A 23,081-nucleotide genomic window follows, 5' to 3' on the forward strand; every position below is an offset into this window, starting at 1 on the left:
TTTAATTTGTTCTTTCTTTTTTTCTGAGACAAAGAGTCTCACTCTGTTGCCCAGGCTGGAGTGCAGTGGCCCAATCTCAGCTCATGGCAACCTCCGCCTCCCGGGTTCAAGCAATTCTTGTGCCTCAGCTTCCCGAGTAGCTGGGATTACAGGCACACACCATCACACCTGGCTAAGTTTTGTATTTCTAGTAGAGACGGGGTTTCACCATGTTGGCCAGGCTGATCTAGAACTCCAGACCTCGTGATCCGCCTGCCTTGGCCTCCCAAAGTTCTGGGATTACAGGCATGAGCCACCACACCCGGCCTTCAGATATTTTTAATAAGGAAACTACCTCAGTTTATTAGCAGTGGACAGCAAATTAGTTGTCACAAAGTACTAGAAAAATGTCAAGATGCCATTCATTGGTTGTGTCAATTCATTTTGCTTTTTCCTGACCATGTCGGGAGGATGTACTGTTAACTGCTGGATATTAACACAAGAATTTATAAGCTTAATTTCAGTGGTAACTTCTAGAGCTATTTTGGTATCCTAGCCACAAAAATATACAATAGGAAATAAAATGAAAAATAAGAAAGCTAGGTGAAGTTTCTGGCTAACCCAAACCATGAAGTGGCAACTTGACTCCATATATAATGTAAAACCTATAAAAATCAGTGGAAGTGGAGTATCAAAACATGCCCATGATTAAAGAACTTCTCTGATTTTCTCCATAAAGGTTGAAAACAAATTTATTGTCTGGTAATTTTATAGTTATGCAGAAGATTTTAAATATAGACCTCTGCACTTGTGCTACCCAACCTGCCATCAGGAGCCCTGGAGTCAAACTACAACACTTCCTCTCTGTATAACCACATACACACTAGCTCACCTCTCTCAGCTTGAGTTCTTTCCTCCAAAAACACAGAACTAATGATACTTGCCTTACCTAGTACTTCCTGTTACAAGGATGAAATGAAATAACATAACGAAGGCCAGGTGTGGCAGCTCATGCCTGTAATCCCAACACTTAGGTAGGCCGATCACCTACCAAAGTGGCGGGCAGATCATCTGAGGTCAGGAGTTCAATACCAGCCTGGCCAATAGGGCAAAACCCCGTCTCTACTAGAAATACAAAAATTAGCCGGGCATAGTGGTAATCCCAGCTACTCGGAAGGCTGAGGCACAAGAATCGCTTGAACCCAGGAGGTGGAGGTTGCAGTGAGCCAACATTGTGCAACTGCACTCCAGCCTGCGTGACAGAGTGAGACTCTGTCTCAAAAAGTAAATAAATAAATAACATAACGTAACGTAAAGTAATATAACATAACATAATGAGAAAGCCCTATACAAGTACTGCTTTATTAAAGTGAATGTCATATGTACCCTTATGCAATTCCCCAAACCAGTTGTGATCATATACAATGAAGACTTTGTTAAACAATTGTTTGCACTGAAAAAACTTTTAATACTCACACTAAACAAAATCTCTCTCTCTCTATATATATAGATAGATAGATTTTATATCTATATATATGGTACATATCCCATTAGCAGTTGTAATTGTAATATATTAGACTTTAAATAAAATTATTGAGTTCATATCTTGAATTTAGGAGAATTTAGTAATTTTACTTTTAGCATCTACTAATATATCTTTTTGTGGGTGTGAAAAAAATGTATCTGTCATATGATGGTGACAAAATGGAAGTTTTGCTGTTTCTGAATTATATGCAATGCTTTTTCCTTTACAATTAAAACTGTTTTTATTTTCTATACATTTTTAGAAAGCAAATTAAAGTCCCAGCTTAGACTGCGGTGATCCCTTTATCCACCTTCACATGGTAGCCTGCCCAGCAATGCTACTCCACAGGTCAGTGGGGCAGCGATCACACTCACGCTGGAGCACCTTGGATTTTTTTTCTTTGTTTTGTTGTATTTTTTTGTTTAACCTAAGGAAGGGTATAGAGGACAATAAAATTTAGTTTCCTTATTGGCGAGTTTTGGCCCAGATTTGTGAAAAGTGAGTCATCAACTGGAGTTGCTAGTAGCAAATGTGCACTTTCGTATTGTCTAAATGGTGTTGCCAAACTGTTAGGTTTGTAGATATGGAGGAGGAAGTAGAAGGAACCCCGTGTTAGAAAAAACACACAGGAAATACGTTATCACAGCATTAATTCCGTAAGGTTGGAGAATCGTTACCATTTTAATGTGTTAGCAATATTTCCATTGAAATCCTTCTGACTGTACCTTGAGAAGTGTGTCCTGTATGAGACAAATCCATGACAGGAGCAAGAATCCTAACCACAGAATTACAGCTTGTGTTTCAGTTCCCACACACACCCCAATTTTTTCTAAATCTCACGTTCCATTTTCCCATCAGTTGGCTCAAATGTGCCACCCTGTGTTAATTTTAGATTCTTCCATGACCTTTACACATCTACTTTTATTTCTCCATGAAACACTTGAAAGGAAGCTAAATTAGAAACATTCAGAGATTAAAATCAGTGTTCCATATATAGATTTTTAAAAAACGAGTGCTGGAATTAGGCTGAATGACACATCAGCCCATCCATTCTATTCCGTGAGGTTCAAACAACATTGTAGTAATGAATTACTAATGCTTAGTGAAGGGGAAGGAAGGAAGGAGCATGAAAAACTCCAAACTTACAGTACTTGCTGATAGTTTTATGAGCATTCCTGGGTCATACCAAAGAGCCTAGAGAATGGGCTTGAAGGATCTGTCTCTAACACATAAATCCTTGAGGGCCAGGCCAGGCAGCTGGAAGCACCGCAAAAAGCAAAAGTAGTAAAAATGAAGAGTAGAAAGCATGAGTCCTTTAAGACTAATATAAACTTTGATAGTCTTATTTATTTATTTATTTATTTTGGCACAATCTCGGCTCACTGCAACCTCCGCTTCTCATGTTCAAGCTGTTCTCCTGCCTCAGCGTCCCAAGTAGCTGGGACTACAGGCGCCTGCCACCATGCCCAGCTAATTTTTGTATTTATAGTAGAGACAGGGTTTTGCCTTGTTGGCCAGGCTGTTCTTGAACTCCTGACCTCAGGTGATCCACTCACCTCGGCCTTCCAAAGTGCTGGGATTACAGGCCTGAGCCACCGCATCTGGCCTGATGGTCTAATTTTATTTCAGCACTTTTGCTTTTTTCTCTTCCTTAGTCCTCTTTCACTTATTTTCAATTGTGGAAAATGAAAACTAGTTATAGAACTAATCCAAGTAGATATCCTTAAGAATTTATTTTGGCATACCTTATAGAATAAATGATTATAATTTCAAACGCACAACTCAAATTCTTGGTTACTTTCTCTTTGAAAGTATTTAGTTGATATTGCATGCCCAAATTGTGATGCTATTTTCATTTTTTTCCCTTAACACCATAGTATTTGGTTATAAGCACTGAGGAACAGATTTTTTCCTTTATTCAGAAGACTCAGACATTGAAACTCACTGTCCCATGCAAAGCTGCCTTCTAGTCCAGCCAGACTACACTGATCTACAGTTCACACTTGACCTCCTTTCTCTGGCCCTATAAAGTTTAAACTTTAATTGTCTATTAATTTTATTTTTAATGAGAAAATCTTTGAATTTATAATTTAAAAATATATTCTCTGAAAGAGAAGTACTCTAGAAATGAGAAAAATTTTAATAAAACTGACCATAGGATATGTTTCACCTTTTTAACTTTTCCTCTTTAGTGATAACCATTGTATTTATCAAATATATTTTCAAACCACATAACAACAGTTGAAAAGCAGCTTGCAGTTATGTAAAATGTCATCAAAGAAGCAAACTAGTATTTCTGTAAATAGTAGTAGTATTTAATTTATGTTACCCATCTCTGCTGATTAAAGGAAGTATTCTCAAGGAAAAATTCAATTCAAGGTGTAGAGAGAACTTTGCCAATAGATCTGTGTTATTCAATTTAAAGAGTCTCAAGGCGAGAAGCAATTTGGTGTAGAGATTAGGAGCATAGGCATGGAGGCAGGCACACCTGAGCATAAATTCTGCCCAGGCCTGTCTGTGGTCCTTTGTATCTTTGGGTGAATCATTTAATCTCTCGGAACCTCAGTTGTCTTACCTGTAGAATAGGGTAATATACCCATCTCGCAGGGTTTTAGGGAGGATTAAATGAGACAATTCCTGTAAAGTGCCTTGCATGCTGCCTGGTGCATTGTAAGGCATACATAAAGGTTCACAGAAACAAAGAAATAATGTAAACTCCCATCAACTTTGTTTTCTGCTTCTATTTTAATAGAAGCTTTGGAGACATGATTTCTGGGGCAGGCTTGACTACGAATAATGTGTCTTGTTTTGGAAGATTTCATTCACACAAAAGAAGAAAAATTCAATACATTTCTGTCTCCATCTTGTGACCTGGATTCATTTCACTTTGGGGCACCTCAGTTTTATTCTCTGATTATACATAAATTTGGACCTATTTGACTATTTGTTGGGGACTTGTAAAATGGCCACCGCCATTCCCAGGTTACCTACACAGGTCTTAAACGTGGCAAGTGTATACATCTGAATTGATTTTCCCTTGCCACGAAACCTAGTTCTTGTTCTCAGTTGCTCTAAGTTCAATGAAATCAAAATCTTTTAAATAAAAACCCAAACATGACTCATAGATGCAGATAAACGCTGTCCATAATTTCAAACACTCCCAAGCCAACAGAAATGGGGTTTTCACTTATTTACTGAGCAACAATTAATCTGAGAATCTGAGTAAGTTTCTCCTGAGGCCATTAGGATAAACACTTGAGAACTAACTTCATGAGAAAAACAGTGCTGGAGCTGACACCCCAGCTTAAGAAGGCTTCATCTGAGCTCCTTGTTTCTGAATTTTTTGCAAACTGCTTTGAAGCGTCTAAGCTTCCTGAGACAATATAAGGGAGTCAGAGTCGTATTTGACGATCTCTCCTGTCTTCCAGCTTCCACCAGCTAACAGTTCTTTCATGTTGCCACCTACAAGCTTCTCTTCCAACTACTTCCATTTCCTTCCATGACTCTAAACGGGCGGGTACAACAATTACAAGGAAATGGCTATTCAGAATTTTTTATGTCCCACCTCTTACAAAGATTCATCATCAAAATAAGAAAAGGGACACCTGAGCTCTCTTTCATACTCTTTCCCATGGATTATTTGCGTTCATATAAGCTTTCCTTGCAAAAGAGAGAATAATTTTTGTGTGATCTTCAAGGAGGGAAATTCTTCTCTATCACCTTAAAGAATGATAGTGTTAAGGGAGAGATTGTGTCATATTCATCTCTGTCTCCCTTACAACATCTGGGCAATGCCTTGATAATCACTCAATAAATGTCTGCTAAATTGTCTGCCACATATTGCAGACACTTTCATTACCAATAATTTCAATAATACACAGAGAATATATGGGCAGGTGTAATTAAGCAGATCCTTCCAACACACAGAAGAGAAAGCACTGTGTACTACTCACTATACCACAGTGAAAATTGTAGAGAATTTGGACCAATGAATTTGCTGGCTAAAAACATTAGGAACATGTGTTTAAGTCTTCTTGATCTGTAGATTAAAGACAGAAATACCTTAATTTATTAGATGGGATAAGAAAACACAACTAAAGTGCCTAGCACATTACTTAGAAACTCAGAAAATGTTAGGACTCTCTCCTACAGCCAAACCACTTGTAGAGTATGTCCACCACCCTGGAAAGTCAGCTGTCACATTTCAGCCTTACATTACTTTAGCCTGTAAGCCACTTGTCATTATACTTCAGCTAGGACACTCCGTTAGTCTGGAAGCATTAGCACAGCCTCTGCAATTTCAAAACCCATAACCAGTTATTTTTGTCCTAGGAGACAGGCTGCAAAGATTTATAAGTAACTGGACCAACTTTTCTTTTCCATAATTTTAAGTATGAGGAACTAGCTTTCTCATTTTTTTCATATAGATTATACACTACTTTTTAATGCAAGCTTGGGTTAAATTTAAGAATGTTTAACAATTTGTTTCATATTGCCAATTTTTTTTCTTTGGAAGACTGCAAGTCTTTAAGTTGTGTAAAGTTTTGTTTCATTACTTTTTAGACATCACAGTTTGAAAAGTGCTTTCAAGTTCATGCAATTTTGACTGCTAATGTTTCTTTAGGGACTAAGTTGTCAAATAACAGCACTAAAGTCTAGTGGAACAATATAATTGCATTAATTCATAATTTAAATTTTCCTCTTCTAGATTAGGAATAGATACTTAATCTATTAAGAGAAATTAGGTAATTTACACACACACACACGCACACACGCACACACACACACACACACACACACCCTCCTTCAGGACCATCCAGTGCTGCATGCCACATTATTTGAGCATATAAAAAAATGTTTCAAGCCAGGTACAGTGGCATGTGCCTGTTGTCCCAGCTACTTGGGAGACAAAGGCGGGAAAACTGCTTGAGCCCAGAAGTTCAAGGCCAGCCTGGGCAACATAGCAAGACCCCATTTCTTAAAGAAAAAAGAAAAAGTTTCAGCCAAACATTCTCTTCTGTCCTTGCTCACTTAACATGCCTGTTATAGAACCAAACAGCAGAGAAGGCTCCTGTTATAACTGGCATCCATGCTCTCAGGTCACCCAAACAAAAGGGAAGGCCTCAGCCTCACCTGTTCCTCTCATTGATGTGGAACTGACCACCTCATAGGGTAGGACGTGCAGTCCCACATCTCAGCTTCAGGTCTGTAATTGTTGCGCCAGCAGCACGAGATAAATAAGCCTGAAACCCTCATATGAGTCGGATGTCATAGGCCCCGGTCTCCTGAGGACCTGCTTTCCTGTTATTTTTCCATTCTTGTTGGGGCTCGGCAAGAGGAGAGCCTTCTGATCACCACCACCTATGCAATACTCTCTTTGCAGAATGAATGGAATGGCTGAATCATTTCAACCTCAGAAGTAGCTTGGGGTGTTCAATTAGTTATTTGTCCTATTGCTAGCTAAAGTTTCCTTTTCTTTTGCAGACGGCTAGCACCTTGGTTGTGGCTGACTCTAGAATTTCTGGAATCTACATTTGCATAGCTTCCAATAAAGTTGGGACTGTAGCAAGAAACATAAGCTTTTATATCACAGGTAAGCCACACATCCTATACCCAGAGACAGCCTGGGGACTTCATTCTCTCTTCAGTCTTGTTTGCTTTTAGTGCATTTATAGCTTGAGTGATTTTTTTTTTTAATTCCATAGAATTGTCAAACTTTGAGTGCCTTCATCCTTGCTCTCAGGAATAGAATTCTACCTCATCGGATCTCCTAAAGAGTTATTTCCCTGAATTCTCTTTTAGAGTTATTTGTGTTTGTCTCCCTCCCAGACTGGATTGTGAATTGGGAATCTTGTATGCTCATTTTTTCATTCCCTTCAGTACCTAGCACAGGGTCTGGTACATAGCAGTTCAATACCAATCAAGGAAACCAATTATAATGCATATAATATGATGACATTGTTTTTGGTTTTGTTTTTATTTTAATCAAAAAGTTAATTGTTTCACAACTTAGGTAATTTAGACTTTTTGGGGAATGAGGTTCTGTAGCAATCTGAAACAGAGCTTTATTAACAATAGTTAATGTGCTATTTTTTGATAGCATTTAAGAATTTTTAGCCTTAAATATGATGGTCTCTGCAAATCTTAAAAACCCCCAAGGTACACAAATGGCACTCCCTATGTCCCTCAATGGGTACAGGAAGGAAGTAAGTAGCTCAAAGTATAAAAACAATTGCCTGGCTCCACACTCCCCCAATTTCTGAGGAAACATGGGCAGTAAGCCAACTTTCTGGAAACTTCTCACTGCACGGGGCAGGCTGCAGAAATTGCCAAAAGTTCTCCAGAAAGAAATAGACAGGTCCAATTCCATGATACATATGTGTTGTCAGATCACAGGAGCCTCTGGCAAGTTAGCCAAGCCCCAGAGAAGCCGTGCCATGGGAGATATCCCTGAATAGACTCTCATAGAATGTCACGGCTGGCAGGGATTCTAGAGGCTATTCTGCATCATAGCTCTTGTGTTTTCCAGATGAGCAAATGGGATTTGGAGAGGTGCATAGCAGAGCTGCTCTAGGCCAAGTCAGTCCCTGTCTCTTATGTTAGAGAAGTGGAAGAGAAGTCATCTTTGCATCCATTCCAAGTAGGACATGGCCTTTATTTAGAGAAGGATTCAGATGGAGATTGCACACAGATTGGTGCTCTAATAAAACTCAGATGATTTGGACTAATTAAATACAAAGGTTTGCACTGTCCTTTATATTTGGTTGGAAACAAGTTACTGTCTCAGCCTATAGTCATAGTATGTCTGATTTAGAATACAAAAGACTGAAAAATTCCTGTTTTGTTCTGAACATTCAATAACTTCGTAACAGTTTAATCAGCACAGTTAAATGGTACAGTTCAACTCTACTGAGCACTTGGAGGAACATCAATGAAGTCCTGTCTTTCTAGGAACACAGTTCTAACACCAAAGAAACAAAGAAGAAATGTCAAATTACATATACCCTAGTATCAAAATTTATGTGCAGAGGTAATGTGACAGATGAGCTTGCTTTCTAAAGCCACCACTGTCCAATAGAGATATAATATAAGCCACAAATACCATTTAAAACTTTTGAGTAACCATGTTTTTTTAAAAGTAAAATTAATTTTATTTAACCCAATGTATCCAAACTATTGTGATTTCAATATGTAATCAGTATTTTAAAAAAATATTACACTGCTTCAGACTTTACACTTAAATCAATTTGAATAAAATCAAATAAACTGAATATGCTTCAGTTCTTCTGACACAGTAGCCACATTTCAAGTGCTCAAAAGCCACATGTGGCTCACAGGTACCAGATTGGACAGTGCAGCTGTAAGCCTCTGAGAAGGAAGCAGGACCCGAATAGGAAGAGAGAAGGTGGGATTTGAATAGGTGGAGAGAAGAGAACAGACTTGCCCTGACATTTTCAGAGCCAAGACAAGAGTACCAGTGGAGGCCCACAAACCATACGTCTAACTACTGACAAGTTCTACATCAAGCAAACAAGCCATTAAATACCTTTTAGCCCCCTATGGACAAATATACTTTCATGATGACCTGAGAGGTCAGGATCAATTTAGAGCTCTGAGACTACTCAGATTCCAGAGCAGATCGTGGCAGCACCTGGCGGTGCAGAAAAACTAAATCACCAACCTCCCCTCTCCGCCCCTTAGCCTGTCCACACTGCAAGGGGCCATGCACCGTGTGTGGTGTCTCCCAGCCCACACATCTAAGCTCTCCCCATGCCCCTCACAGATAGTCTCCTTTGGCCACTGCTTGGACAGACCCAAAGGTGTGAATACTGACAAGCAGTCTGATCTCAGGAGGCCAGACCTAGGGAAGAGCCAACCTAGAAGCAGATTTAAATCAGCCTTACAGGGAATTCTGAGATCCCAGGGACCTGGAGCATGATATAGGAATGGAGTGACACAGGCTGTGGGTAGGCATGCTCACTTGGCCCCATAAACTCTTCACATTGTGGGAAGAGCTGCGACCAGAACAGAGCTGCGACAGGGATCCTTCTTGCCTGGGTCTGAGGGCAGTACTGGAAGAGGATGTGCTAAGAGAAGGGGGGAACATCATGCTCACTTCCTTATTAATCAGTGTTCCCAATGAAAGCTAATCGATGCCTAGCATTAGTCACAGCACCAACATCTGGCTAGCCCAGAGTTTCATCGCTGCATCATATTTCTACCCATGGTTGTTGCTGAAAGGGTGCAAGTTGATAAAGGTGATCTCCTGCTGAATTCAGGCAGAAATTCCCTCCTACCTCTCACCATATTGTACAATGTATAACCATGGTGGGGTGGAAACCTTTTCTAGATCCCAAGGCTTATCCATACAAAGTGAGAATTCAATTCAGACATACCTACTTGAAGCTCACAGTTCTTTTCCTCTAGAAATCCAAGAGCTTTAATCTTAAAACTGACACAAGTTCAGCCAACCAAGCCCTCATTGCCTGGAATATACTTTCCCTTAATCCTTTTCTACCAGTCCTGAAAAGTTCTGGTTTTGATTGTGATATTAGGTTAACTTGCTTACATTCATTATTAGTTTTTAAATAATTATTATCTTTCTCTCACTCAAATCTTTGTCACTAGAGATGAGAGTAAAGACTCAGGAATGTTGTACCTCATATGTCTATTTTTTTTAAAAAATGAACATATATTTGTTCAGTGTTTATACTTGACTCAGTGAGGGTAATGCTTTAAAAGTGCCTGTCTAAAATTTTAATGCTCTTCTTGTCTAGATCTGGATCTTTACTGGTCCTCATTTCAATCATGTTGCCCTTAAAATACAGTTACTTGGGGCCAGGCACAATGGCTCACGCCTGTCATCCCAGCACTTTGGGAGGCTGAGATGGGAAGATTGCTTGAGCACAAGAGTTTGAGACCAGCCTGGGAAACATGGCAAAATCCTGTCTCTACAAAAAATACAAAAATTAGCTAGGCCTGGTGGCATGTGCCTGTATTCCCACCTACTTGGGAGGCTGAAGTGGGAAGATCACTTGAGCCCAGGAGGTCGAGGCTGCAGTGAGCCATGATGGCACTACCACGCTCCAGCCTGAGTGTCAGAGCCAGACCCTGCCTCAGAACAACAACAACAACAAAAACAACAACAACAAAAATTTTGAGTTGCCTTCCAAATTGATGAAAATGGTAAACTGTGGCCATTAGAATCCTTGACCGCTTCGACTCCACACTTTGGCACACACTTGTACATAGCATCCACTTGAAACAAGCAGAACTTCCTGGTAACCATTCACTCTCTTTTTAAATAATATTTCCAGTCTTCAGTGGCAGTAGAGCCTTCTTTATTTTTACCCAACAAATGAGATCCTTGGCATCCTTTTAAATTCCTATGCTTGTCCCTTTTGTGAACTTAATGCACATGCCTGATCCAATTGAGTTGAAATATCTACCCCCAAGTATGCACCTTTATAAATAGATTACACTTTCATCTAACCCTGGGTTGAATGCCTCTTCTGAGCAAGGGTTGATTCTTCTCCATGACACCTCATAAGATGCCATGGATGTGATAATATGTTAGATGGATGAGGATTATTTGGTAATGATGATGACTGTGCTGAATTCGCCACAGATACGTAAGTGTGGGAAGATTTCTTGTTTTCACTTTGAGGGTTAGAAGGCAATTCTTTCTTGGGTCTGTTTTTGTACTCAGACTAAAAAAAAAGTCAACATGAATTAAGGAGAAAAATCCCTCTGGGATTTTTATTTATCATCTTCCATGGATCGAAAGAGAATACCAAAGGGGTGAGACTGAGAAATAGTCATTTCTAAAAGGCTGTCTGATAAAATAACAAATTAGCTTCAGTGACCATGTCCCCTGTATAAGAGACAGGCCTCAAAACGAATTTGGTTCTTTGCTTTTCCTATGTGTGTGTTTTTGCTGTTTTGCTGGCACTCAGCATGACTATGGGTGTGTTAGCAATTACTGAGGGTGAAACAGGAACAGCACTGCCTTATCTCCCTGGTTTCCCAATGTCACTAAATGCATTTTATTTTGAGATTCCTGGTGGTGCTTGGCAAAGATAAACAAAATCTTCCATCAGGAAACCTGTGAGCTATTTCCACAGGAAGTTTCAAATCACTAAAGTAAATAGAAACTCTCTACACGATCTCAATGGTGTTACTTGGGCTCACTTGGGTTCTAACTACCAGGATGAGAGCTCATAAATGGAAAGTCTGTGGTCTTGTTAAGAGTTGATTGCAACCAGTGCACAATACCTCTGCTCTAGTATCCGTATAAAAGTTGATGGCTGATGTTTTACTCCTCATGCTTGGAAAATGGCCCAAATATAAAAAGATGCTGAATTAGAACAACTATTTCTGACACCTTATTGTTATCTTAAAAGTGACTGTCAGCTGCCCCTCCTGCATCTTCTGGCACATTCTTAGATTTTCATTTTAAAAGCAGGAAAACCTCCACTGGTATCCTCTCTCCTCAGCCACTGATGGCTTCATAAGCCACTGTTACGCCCCGCTCCCAGGTTCCAAATGAATACTTTGGCATTTCTTCAGACGTGACACTTTATAATAAAGCCAAAGCTCAGAAAAATCAGAAAAACAAGCAAAGTGAGATTTAGGAAAGAGTTGATATGATATCTAATTTTGGACTATTGTCCCCTTAACGTTTAAAGGTTTCTTTATAGCTTTGTGTGCAAAGTATAATAATAATAATAGCATAACATAATGCTTTTCATCTTCAAAGCACTTTGTAAGATGTTGGCCCAAATTCTTTGCTCAAATGCAGATACACCACTAGTAATAAGCAATGGGAAGGTTTTGAGAGCGGGTCAGTTCAGGGCCGGCAGACTTTTTAAAATCCTCCCATGAGACTGGGCCAAAATGATACTAAGAAATTCTCAGCCTCAAAGTGAACTGATGGCCCAGGTTAGGCATGCGGAGGGGAAGAGCTCATGGGGTGTTGACAGAGACACCTGGGAGATGGAGATGAAGGTGCCCAAAATATCTGAGACAGGTCTCAGTCAATTTAGGAAGTTTATTTTGCCAAAGTTAAGGACACATGACTGTGACACAGCCTCAGGGGGTCCTGACGACATGTGCCCAAGGTGGCGATTTGAGAGGTACAGCTTGGTTTTATACATTTCAAGGAGACATGAGACATCAATCAATATATGTAAGATGTACACTGGTTCCGCCTGGAAAGGCAGGACAACTCGAAGTGGGGAGGGGGCTTCCGGGTCATAGATAGGTGAGAGACAAATGGTTGCATTCTTTTGAGTTGCTGATTAGCCTTTCCAAAGGAGGCAATAAGGTATGCATTTGTCTCAGAGAGCAGAGGGATGACTTTGAAGAGAATGGGAGGCAGGTTTGTCGTAAGCAGTTCTCAACTTGACTTTTCCCTTTAGCTTAGTGATTTTGGGGTCCCAAGACTTATTTTCTGTTCACAAAGATTAGCTGGGAATCGACATTGGAGAAAATGGCTTTTAATCACATAGCCACCTTCAGAACATGTTTAAAATATTTTTGAGAGTAAATTTGATTTTTAAAATTATTCTCTTTACCCCTCTATCACCCCCATTTTAGAATCTGGCAACTCTTCCAGATTAGTTGTCCGCATTTTCAGAAGAAATCTTTGCTCTCTCAGGTCTGAATAGAACCATCCCCATAAAAGAAGTCCTGAGTAAGTCAGCGGGCTCCTCTCTGGCCCACTGTGCCACTGGCTCACCGTGGTCTTTGCCGGACCAGGGCAAGTAATCTGGGACAGCAGCAGGAAGAGGATAGTGAATAACAGTTGCTTCTCACTGCAAAAGTCTAGGACTAAAGCGGAATTGATTGACACTTTACCTAGGACTTCCTATTCTCACTTTTTCACAAACTATTTTGGATAAGTTTGACCATAAGTGTGCCTTTGGTTTTTAGGATGAATTGCTCTTATGTTACTTCACTATTTTGCCCACTTGCCAGTGTCACTTGCCAGTAGGATTACTGTACATGATTTTAAAAATAGGAAATGAGGCTGGGCACAGTGGCTCATGCCTGTAATCCCAGCACTTTAGGAGGCCGAGGAGAATGGATCACCTGAGGCCAGGAATTCCAGATCAGCCTGGCCAACATGGTGAAACCTCGCCCCCACCAAAAAGTACAAAAATTAGCCCAGTGTGGTGGTGCATGCCTGTAATCCCAGCTGCTCTGGAAGCTGAGGCAGGAGAATTGCTTGAACTCTGGAGGTGGAGGTTGCAGTGAGCTGAGATCATGCCACAGCACTCCAGCCTGGGCAACAGAGCGAGACCCTGACTCAAAAAAAAAAAAAAAAAGGGAAATAAAGTTAACACCCAAGTTGGAAAAAACATGCCACTTTGAAGAGCAACTTCAAGTGAATCAGGAGAAAATGCCATCCTAGTAACTGTTCTGTTTTGCATTTCCCACCTCACTTCTGATGGAGTGAACTTAGCTGATTCCCACCTGCTATGTTTGCTCATTTACCCCAAATACTCATCCTTTTTCATGCTGATGCTGAGAGAATTTGTGCACGAACAATTCTTAAGATCTTTGAATATCTCATTAAAAGACACTGATTTTTCTGTTAACTGAGGTTTTTTATTCTTATTTTATAGATGTGCCAAATGGGTTTCATGTTAACTTGGAAAAAATGCCGACGGAAGGAGAGGACCTGAGACTGTCTTGCACAGTGAACAAGTTCTTATACAGAGACGTTACTTGGATTTTACTGCGGGCAGTTAATAACAGAACAATGCACTACAGTATTAGCAAGCAAAAAATGGCCATCACTAAGGAGCACTCCATCACTCTTAATCTTACCATCATGAATGTTTCCATGGAAGATTCAGGCACCTATGCCTGCAGAGCCAGGAATGTATACACAGGGGAAGAAATCCTCCAGAAGAAAGAAATTACAATCAGAGGTGAGCACTGCAACAAAAAGGCTGTTTTCTCTCGGATCTCCAAATTTAAAAGCACAAGGAATGATTGTACCACACAAAGTAATGTAAAACATTAAAGGACTCATTAAAAAGTAACAGTTGTCTCATATCATCTTGATTTATTGTCACTGTTGCTAACTTTCAGGCTCAGAGGAGATGCTCCTCCCAAAATGAGTTCGGAGTAATAATGAGACCCCCAGGCCCCAGCTCTGGGCCCCCCATTCAGGCCGAGGGGGCTGCTCCGGGGGGCCGACTTGGTGCACGTTTGGATTTGGACGATCCCTGCACTGCCTTCTCTGTGTTTGTTGCTCTTGCTGTTTTCTCCTGCCTGATAAACAACAACTTGGGATGATCCTTTCCTTCCATTTTGATGCCAACCTCTTTTTATTTTTAAGTGTTGAAGCTGCACAAACTGAATAATTTAAACAAATGCTGGTTTCTGCCAAAGATGGACACGAATAAGTTAATTTTCCAGCTCAGAATGAGTACAGTTGAATTTGAGACTCTGTCGGACTTCTGCCTGGTTTTATTTGGGACTATTTCATCTGCTCTTGATTTGTAAATAGCACCTGGATAGCAAGTTATAATGCTTATTTATTTGAAAATGCTTTTTTTTTTTACATTAAGCACAATTAATCTTGAAATTGAGCTTCTAAAATGGGCCCCAGGGGTGCAAGATGTTGGTGTAATTCAGAGATAGTAAAGGTTTATCTCAGTGTGAACTATAAGAGTCCACCCAAATCAATGTCCCCTCCCTCCTCTCATGCGATTCAGGCAATTACGCAGTTAGTGCCGCAGTAGACTAGCCTAGCAAAGGGTTTGCTCCTTGCTGTCTCTGACTGCACTGCACAGCTATTGATGGCACCTGAAAGAAAGTGGATCGTGCCTTAGTTTTGAATATTCCTGTCCTCTGGTTATTATTTTAAGGAACTTTATCATGTTAAAATGACAGCATTCAAAGGCATACCACAATCAATTTATCAAGGAAATAAAGGCTATTGTAACCAGAGATTTAACGCATTCTTCTAAATGTAAATTTAAAATTTGCCCTTTAAAAAGGTCCACTTTCTCCATATGCAAATGTTAATAGGATTTTTATGGGGATTAAGAAGCGGCAAGACTATAGAAGCAGAATTCAAAGTAATTTTAAAAATGCACACCAGTTTTAAATCAAGAGAAGTTGTAATCTCTTGTTTTAAGCTTGCATTTGAGGGAAAATGACTTTTTCACCAATTTAATTTGCATTGTTCTGTTGTTTTTATTTATGATTGATCATTATATGTGACTTGCATAAACTATTAAAAAAAAAAACTATAATGACCAAAATAGCCATGGCTGAGAAACACAGTGGCTGGGCAGTTCAATAGGAGGTGACAACATGACAACTTCTCAAGCTTGGGAACTCACCAGACTGTTTCCTCCTTTAGGTAACAGATTCTGTCCCACGGCTAAACTTGTCTTTCACGTGGGAATTGCTTTTGTCAAACGTGAAAGAGTAAACAATAGCATTTCCCCAGAATGCCAGTTTTATGGAGCCCCAAATGCTCTGAAAACAATTAGTAACCTGGAAGTTGTCAGCCCAAAGGAAAGAAAAATCAATTGTATCTTGAAATTTTACCTATGGCTCTTTGGCCTGGTGTCTTTGTTCATTATAAGTTAGTGTGTTCCTTCAGGAAACAATGCCTTAATACCATAGAACGTGGGGGCCTTAATAGTTGCTAACATTAAAAAAGCAAATAGAATGATTGAGGGATCCTTATGAAAACAAAATGGTGAATTGGACATGCAGAACCTACCATTTCCTTCCCCCGTTTGCAATTTTTGTGGGGAGGGGAGGATGTTAGTACTTACAAAAGATGATTTTAAGAACTTCCAAGAGATGAGTTTAAGAATTTCATAGAGTATTAGTTGTTCACTGTGTAATTAATCCTTCTGGAGAGTCTTTTTTTTTTTTTTTAAGAAAATTTTGGGTGGGTTTTGTTTTTTATTAGTTACCCTAGGGGTATGTTACCCTGGGGTATGAAGGGAGGTGAAGATAACGGGGGGGGGTGGGGGGGCAAGAAAAAAGTAGAAAAAAGGAGGCTAAAATGGGGAATAATTGAAATGGAATAGGGGGTGTGAGGCTGGTTCCTCAGTCCCCATTCCAAACGGAGGATAGAAGCTGTGTATTTATGTGACCTGGCAGATCTCTGGGGACATAACACTGAAAAGTGAAAGAACCTGGTGGGCAGCTATCTTTGGCTACTGATAACCAGCAGAAATGTCTGTTAATTCTGATTTTCTCAATTTGAAGGGATCAGCTACACTGCTAAATTTTGGAAAGCCACTACCTACTTCCATCAAGTAACAGGTTTTGAAATATGGGTTCAACGCACCTCCCTTATTCAAAACGTCAAAATAGATTATTATAATGTATAAAGTAAGAATTGACAAAATATGATTCCTGGGTTGATTCGTCATTTAGAAACTAGCCAAAAGTGAGACTTTTAACATAGAACATTTTTCAGAAATGGGTACAAAGAAAAATGCATATTACTGTATATTTCAGAGTGTTTATGTGAACCTTGTATTTAATTGAGAGTCCCATGTACATTCTGCAGCCTTTTTGCTGCTTCTATCATCTGAAGTTTGTGTAGTACAAATAAGGCCTTTGGGATTCTTAATGACATTTATGTTAAAATGTTCTCTTCTCTTTAAGCATCGTTTTCCAATCCACCTGTCAGGGAGTCCAAATCGTGTCTGTGTTGATGATGTTATACTTTGTAGCTAGAAAAACGATTTTAGTGTTGTGGGCCCTATATTCAGACTTCTTTTTACAAGACCGATGGGCAGTGATAGATTACTTTATCATATTTAATGCATGGGAAATAGTAAGTGTGCTGAGGAAGTTATTAAAAGTATAACTCAGTGAATTGGGTCTGAGTTTTAAATGAGATATTTCAAAATTGGCTTGCCACTGTAAAAGAGATTAAATAATAATAAGATACTGTTCTTTATGATCTTGTCATGTTTCACTGATATGTTTGGGGTCTTTACTATGTAAAAAATGTCAAAATTGTAATGAGCAAGCATGTACAAGTGGTCATAAATCAAAGGTTTTAAACAGGACTGCATTTTCAATTAGGAAAAGCTGTTTGGCAGATAGCACCCAATGCAAAAACAGAAATACTGTAACGTTCTGCGTAGTGGGCAAGATAAGATAGGAAAGACATGCTCAAAGAGGCAAAAGGATCATTGCTATCATTCATTCTACACTAGTTTGAAGAAGTTTTTATACATCAGAGCACTTCCTTCAGCACACTTTTTTGCCTTCAGATTTCATTTTCTATAAAATGAGAGGACTAATGATAAGCTATAGAAATCAAAATTTATTGAGAAATCTGTTTCTCCTAACAGATAGTAACCCTGCCATGATATACTACTTCAACAATGTTATAAAAGTTATATGATAATATACATTTTAACCTGGGATTTCTAAATTGCTTTAACAAACGCTAATCCTGAGAGTTGCCCTGCAGGACTCAAAAGAGAAAGGCTTTGGGATGTGGCAGAACCCTGCAGGGACATGGAATCAAGGCCATTGCAATGTATCATCTTTGTAGCATTGTCATCACTCCTAAGCTGCCTTCACAGTTTTAGTACACTAAGATGAGGAAATCGAAAATGGGCAGAGAAAGCTCATACTGTATAATTGAAGACAGTGACAGAGAACGTGTCAGTTATGCCAAAACTCTTTTGATTTCTGGTCCAGGATTTCCAACAAGAGGGGAAAGGAATGACTTGGGAGGGTGGGAAAGACATTAGGAGTTGTTTTTATTTTTTACCTTGGAAGCTTTAGCTACCAATCCAGTACCCTCCTAACTAGAATGTATCCACATCAGCAGGACTGACTGACTACTTCATTAGAGATATACTGTACTCATTGGGGGCCTTGGGGGTACTGCTGTTCTTATGTGGGATTTTAATGTTGTAATGTATTGCATCTTAATGTATTGAATTCATTTTGTTGTACTATATTGGTTGGCATTTTATTAAAATAAATTGTATTGTATCATATTTGTATGTTTTAAGAGAAAATAATATAAAATACAATATTTGTACTATTATATAGTGCAAAAACTACAAATCTGTGCCTCTGCCTCTTGAATTAATTCTTTGGTTGCTTGCATTTGGGAAGGGAATGGAGGAAGGAAAGAACCAATAAAGCTTTCAAAGTTCAAGAAATTCTCCTGTTTGGTCTGCTGCCTTACAACTTAGGTTACTGACAGTTGAGTATCACAAACACGCCCCCACAAATACATCAATCAAAACTCACACAAAATTATATTAGCCTATCACTACAACACTATATATTTATATAAAAATCATTACAAGACTGTACACAAAATCATGTTTTTGATTTATAGCTCCTAAACTATTATGCAAAATCCTTGAGTTTTAGAAAAGCTCCTCTCAAAAAAAGGAAGGAAACTAGCTAGCTAGGCAAAAGCCTTTGTATTGAAATCTAAAAATACAAAATCTAGTCCTTGATTTCACGGTGTTGTAATAAATTTCAATTTATCGTAGCATCTTATTAAAGTGGAAGCAGCAGGTTAATGATTGAAGAGAAAGTGAACAAATGCAAATGAAACCTAATAGTTGAGTTTTGCTGTTTCTCTGTATATTTTAAATGTTGATATGCATAGACAATACAAGAATAAAGTTGACGAGTAATCACAACTCCCTTTCTTTCTTCACTAGATCAGGAAGCACCATACCTCCTGCGAAACCTCAGTGATCACACAGTGGCCATCAGCAGTTCCACCACTTTAGACTGTCATGCTAATGGTGTCCCCGAGCCTCAGATCACTTGGTTTAAAAACAACCACAAAATACAACAAGAGCCTGGTAAGAGACTTTTTTTCTTGCATTTATTATTTCTCATCTTTCATCAGCCCCCTTTTCCCTTAACATTCCCGTCACCTGCTTCCAGTGTGTATAGACCTACTTGCTGATAGAGCCCCACACACTGGGATCTGGTTCATGCTGATATCAACTTCCAGTGAGGAACATTTGGGCCAGTTCCTATGCAGACCATATTCCTAACCCATAGAAAGATCCTGCAGAATCTATTCAGCTGGAATGCTTTAAATAGTGCATTGAGAAATACATGAGAAGAGCCGTGTAGAAAATGATTCAGTTCACCATGACAGCTGGGAAAGTGACGAGTTAGTTTCTTGGCTTTGAGGTATTGCAGAACCTGGAACACCTGGCATATATGAAGTTCAGAAAAGTAGATTTATAATCTCTTTTTCTTTCTTTCTTTCCTTTTTTTTTTGAGACGGAGTCTCACTCTGTCACCCAGGCTGGAGTGCAGTGATACCATCTTGGCTCACTGCAACCTCCTCCTCCCGGGTTCAAGTGATTCTTCTGCCTCAACCATCCAAGTAGCTGGGCAAGTAGTTGGGACTACAGGCATGTGCTGTCACCAAGCCAGGCTAATTTTTGTATTTTTAGTAGAGAGAAGGTTTCACCATGTTGGCCAGGCTGGTCTCAAACTCCTGACCTCAGGTGATCTGCCTGCCTTGGCCTCCCAAAGTGCTGGGATTATAGGCGCATGCCACTGTGTCCGGCCGAATTATAATCTTTTAAATTCATCTACGCAGATGTTAAGGATTTGGTAAAAAGAAAACTTTTTAAATTATGTTTGATCGTACTAGTAAAAAACATAAATCTACACGAGTGGGTATAGGTTTATTTTCTTTCAACAATACATATAGTGCTGTGGGGTCCATGGGGAATTGGTTCCAGGACCTTCTGCAGATTCCAAAATGCGCTGATGCTCAAGTTCCTTATATAAAATGGTATGACATAGTATTTGCATATAACCTATACATATCTTCCTGTATACTTTAATCATCTCTAGGTTACTTTTTTTGTTTGTTTGTTTTTTTGAGACAGAGTCTTGCTCTGTCACCAGGCTGGAGTGCAGTGGCCCGATCTCAGCTCACTGCAGCCTCCATCTCCTGGGTTCAAGTGATTCTCCTGCCTCAGCCTCTCGAGTAGCTGGGATTACAGGTGCCCGCCACCACACCCAGCTATTTATTTATTTATTTATTTTATTGAGACAGAGTCTCACTCTGTCACCCAGGCTGGAGTGCAGTGGCGTGATCTCAGCTTACTGCAAGCTCCACCACCCAGGTCTCGCCATTCTTCTGCCTCAGCCTCCAAAGTAGCTGGGACTACAGGTGCCCACCACCACACCTGGCTAATTTTTTGTATTTTTAGTAGAGACGGGGTTTCACCGCGTTGGCCAGGATGGTCTTGATCTCCTGACCTCGTGATCCGCCTGCCTCAGCCTCCCAAAGTGTTGGGATTACAGGCGTCAGCCACCGTGCCCAGCTCTAGGTTACTTTTAATACCTGATACAATACCTACACATCAATTCATGTGAACACAATGTAGTACTTGGTGCGTGACAAGTTCTTTGGTTTTTGGAACTTTGTGGAATTTTTTGTTGAATTCACAGATGCAGATCCACAGATACAGAAGGCTGACTATACTTTTTTTTTTTTTTTGAGATGGAGTCTCACTCTGGGCTGACTGTACTCTTAAAAACAACAAGACTTAAGCCAAAAAGTATAAACACTGTCTATTACCTGCCTCATAATTCTGTGGTTAAATCAGAGTACAATGAAATTATTTATGATTTTAATTGATATTCGTATTTTATTAAAAATAAAATTTCCATTTATTTCCAATATTCCAACAACCTAAATCAAATAGCAATGTGGAGTAGTCCTTAAATGTAAGTCCTCTACACAAAATGAAACCTCCATTTGAGTTTGATGCACAAAATGGGGTTGTGGTATAACAACTCCAAATTTTAAGATATCTGCAAATATCTTAGAGAGACCTTACACTCAGCAGGTTCAAAACCAATCACATCACTTCATTTTTCTCCATAAAGTAGCACCTCCTCTTATACTGACATCAAATATTTAATCATCCAAACTAGAAGGTGATGGCCTCTCCTTTGCCCTCTTCATCTAATCAATCACCAGACTGAGCAGATTACACCTACTAAATACTAAATATTTCTCAAATCCATTCCTTTCTCTGCTTCCCCATTATTCTCTCAGTCCAAGCACTCATTACCTAGCCTCTGAACACCTTCAGTGGTCTCCAAACTTGTCTTCCTATCTCTGTTTGCATCTACTTTCCACACAACAGTATAAAATGCAGCTGTGAACATGGCACTTCCCTGCTTCAACTCTTCCACCGGCTCCAACTCTTCAACTCTGACACACTTTGATGAAGTTCAAGAATCTGACAGAGAATGCCCTCAACATCTGGCCCCTGCCTACTCCTCTGACGTTATGCTCAGAGTCGCCTGCCTTGAACTTTATAACTTTATATTCCAGCAGTGCCAAACTCTGGTAGATCACTGCAGACATTATGCTGTTTAAACTCCCTATGCTTTCTTTGGTTCTTGTTTACTCTCTGCCTAGAGTACCTTCCCTTCCTTTGTCTCATCCCTTGAGTCCCAGATTGGGTGTTCTCTCTCCAACTAGGCCTTACACAACTCCCACAAATAGGAGGCAGCTCCTCCATGAGTCTTTATTACTTATAACTGTTTCTACTTCTCTCTTGCTGAGCTTTTAAAAAATCATCAGTTCATGTGTGTCAGTATTACCGATGCATATTTCTACTCTTATGTATTTTTTTAATCATCAGTTCATATATGTCTCCCCTCCAGATGACAGATAGTTTATCTTTTTTGTCTTATTTATGTCTCGTCTTTTTATCTTCAGAACCTAACACAGTGCTTGACAATAAATAAATGTTCCATCAATGAATGAATGAATGGTTTTCAGAAAATCTTAGGCTGCCCTGAGCATTGGCATGGGGGTGGGGCCCATATCATGGAAGTTTTAAAGCTGAAGGGACCTTTAGAATATCTTTAGTCTGACATGTAGAATGGAAAACTTAGGCTCAAAGAGGTAAAGTGATTTGCCCAAGATGACACACTACCAAGATGGGTAGTTTTGTGGAAAACTAGACCCTTGAGAGGTTCTCCCAGAATAAGAGGATGAATAAATACATGAGTAAATAGCTTGTGAAAGAAACTGTAAAAAAACTAAGTTTTTCTGTTTTTGTTTTTGTTTTTGTTTTGTTTGTTTGTTTTTGAAATGGAGTCTTGCTCTGTCACCCAGGCTGGAGTGCAGTGGCGCGATCTTGACTCACTGCAACCTCCGCCTCCCGTGTTCAAGTGATTCTCCTGCCTCAGCCTTCTGAGTAGCTGGGATTACAGACATCCGCCACCATGCCTGGCTAATTTTTTGTATTTTTAGTAGAGATGGGGGTTTCACCATGTTGGCCAGGCTGGTCTCAAACTCCTGACCTCCAGTGATCCACCCACCTTGACCTCCCAAATTGCTGGGATTACAGGCGTGACCCACTTCACAGGGTCAACTGTTCTAAGTTCTGTATTCCTCAAACTTACTTGATCACAAAATCCATTTTATGAAAGATTAGTGTAGGATGTTGAGTGATTCTTTGAAAGAAGTAAATGTGAAATAAGTTCAGTTTTTATCATTTGGAAGTGGGTAAAAGAATCAGAGTTAAAATGATTTGGGAAG

General features: G+C 39.6%; 1 protein-coding gene across 4 annotated transcripts in view; it reads left to right on the plus strand.

The window, feature by feature from the left end:
• FLT1 (fms related receptor tyrosine kinase 1) overlaps window positions 1–23,081 on the plus strand; it is a 196,477-nt gene that overhangs the window by 91,415 nt on the left and 81,981 nt on the right. For 2 of the 4 annotated variants that reach the window (XM_032150567.2, XM_032150568.2), the window contains exons 12-14: window positions 6,989–7,097; window positions 14,134–14,442; window positions 19,201–19,347. In XM_032150567.2, the coding sequence (XP_032006458.1) occupies window positions 6,989–7,097; window positions 14,134–14,442; window positions 19,201–19,347 (565 nt within the window). Of the gene's footprint in view, window positions 1–4,932; window positions 5,140–6,988; window positions 7,098–14,133; window positions 14,443–14,605; window positions 16,497–19,200; window positions 19,348–23,081 lie in introns of those variants that run through there. The other 2 variants (XM_032150569.3, XM_058437725.1) reach the window with 2 other exon arrangements.

The sequence above is a fragment of the Hylobates moloch genome, unplaced genomic scaffold (assembly GCF_009828535.3).
Source record: "Hylobates moloch isolate HMO894 unplaced genomic scaffold, HMol_V3 SCAFFOLD_4, whole genome shotgun sequence".
NCBI lineage: Eukaryota > Metazoa > Chordata > Mammalia > Primates > Hylobatidae > Hylobates > Hylobates moloch.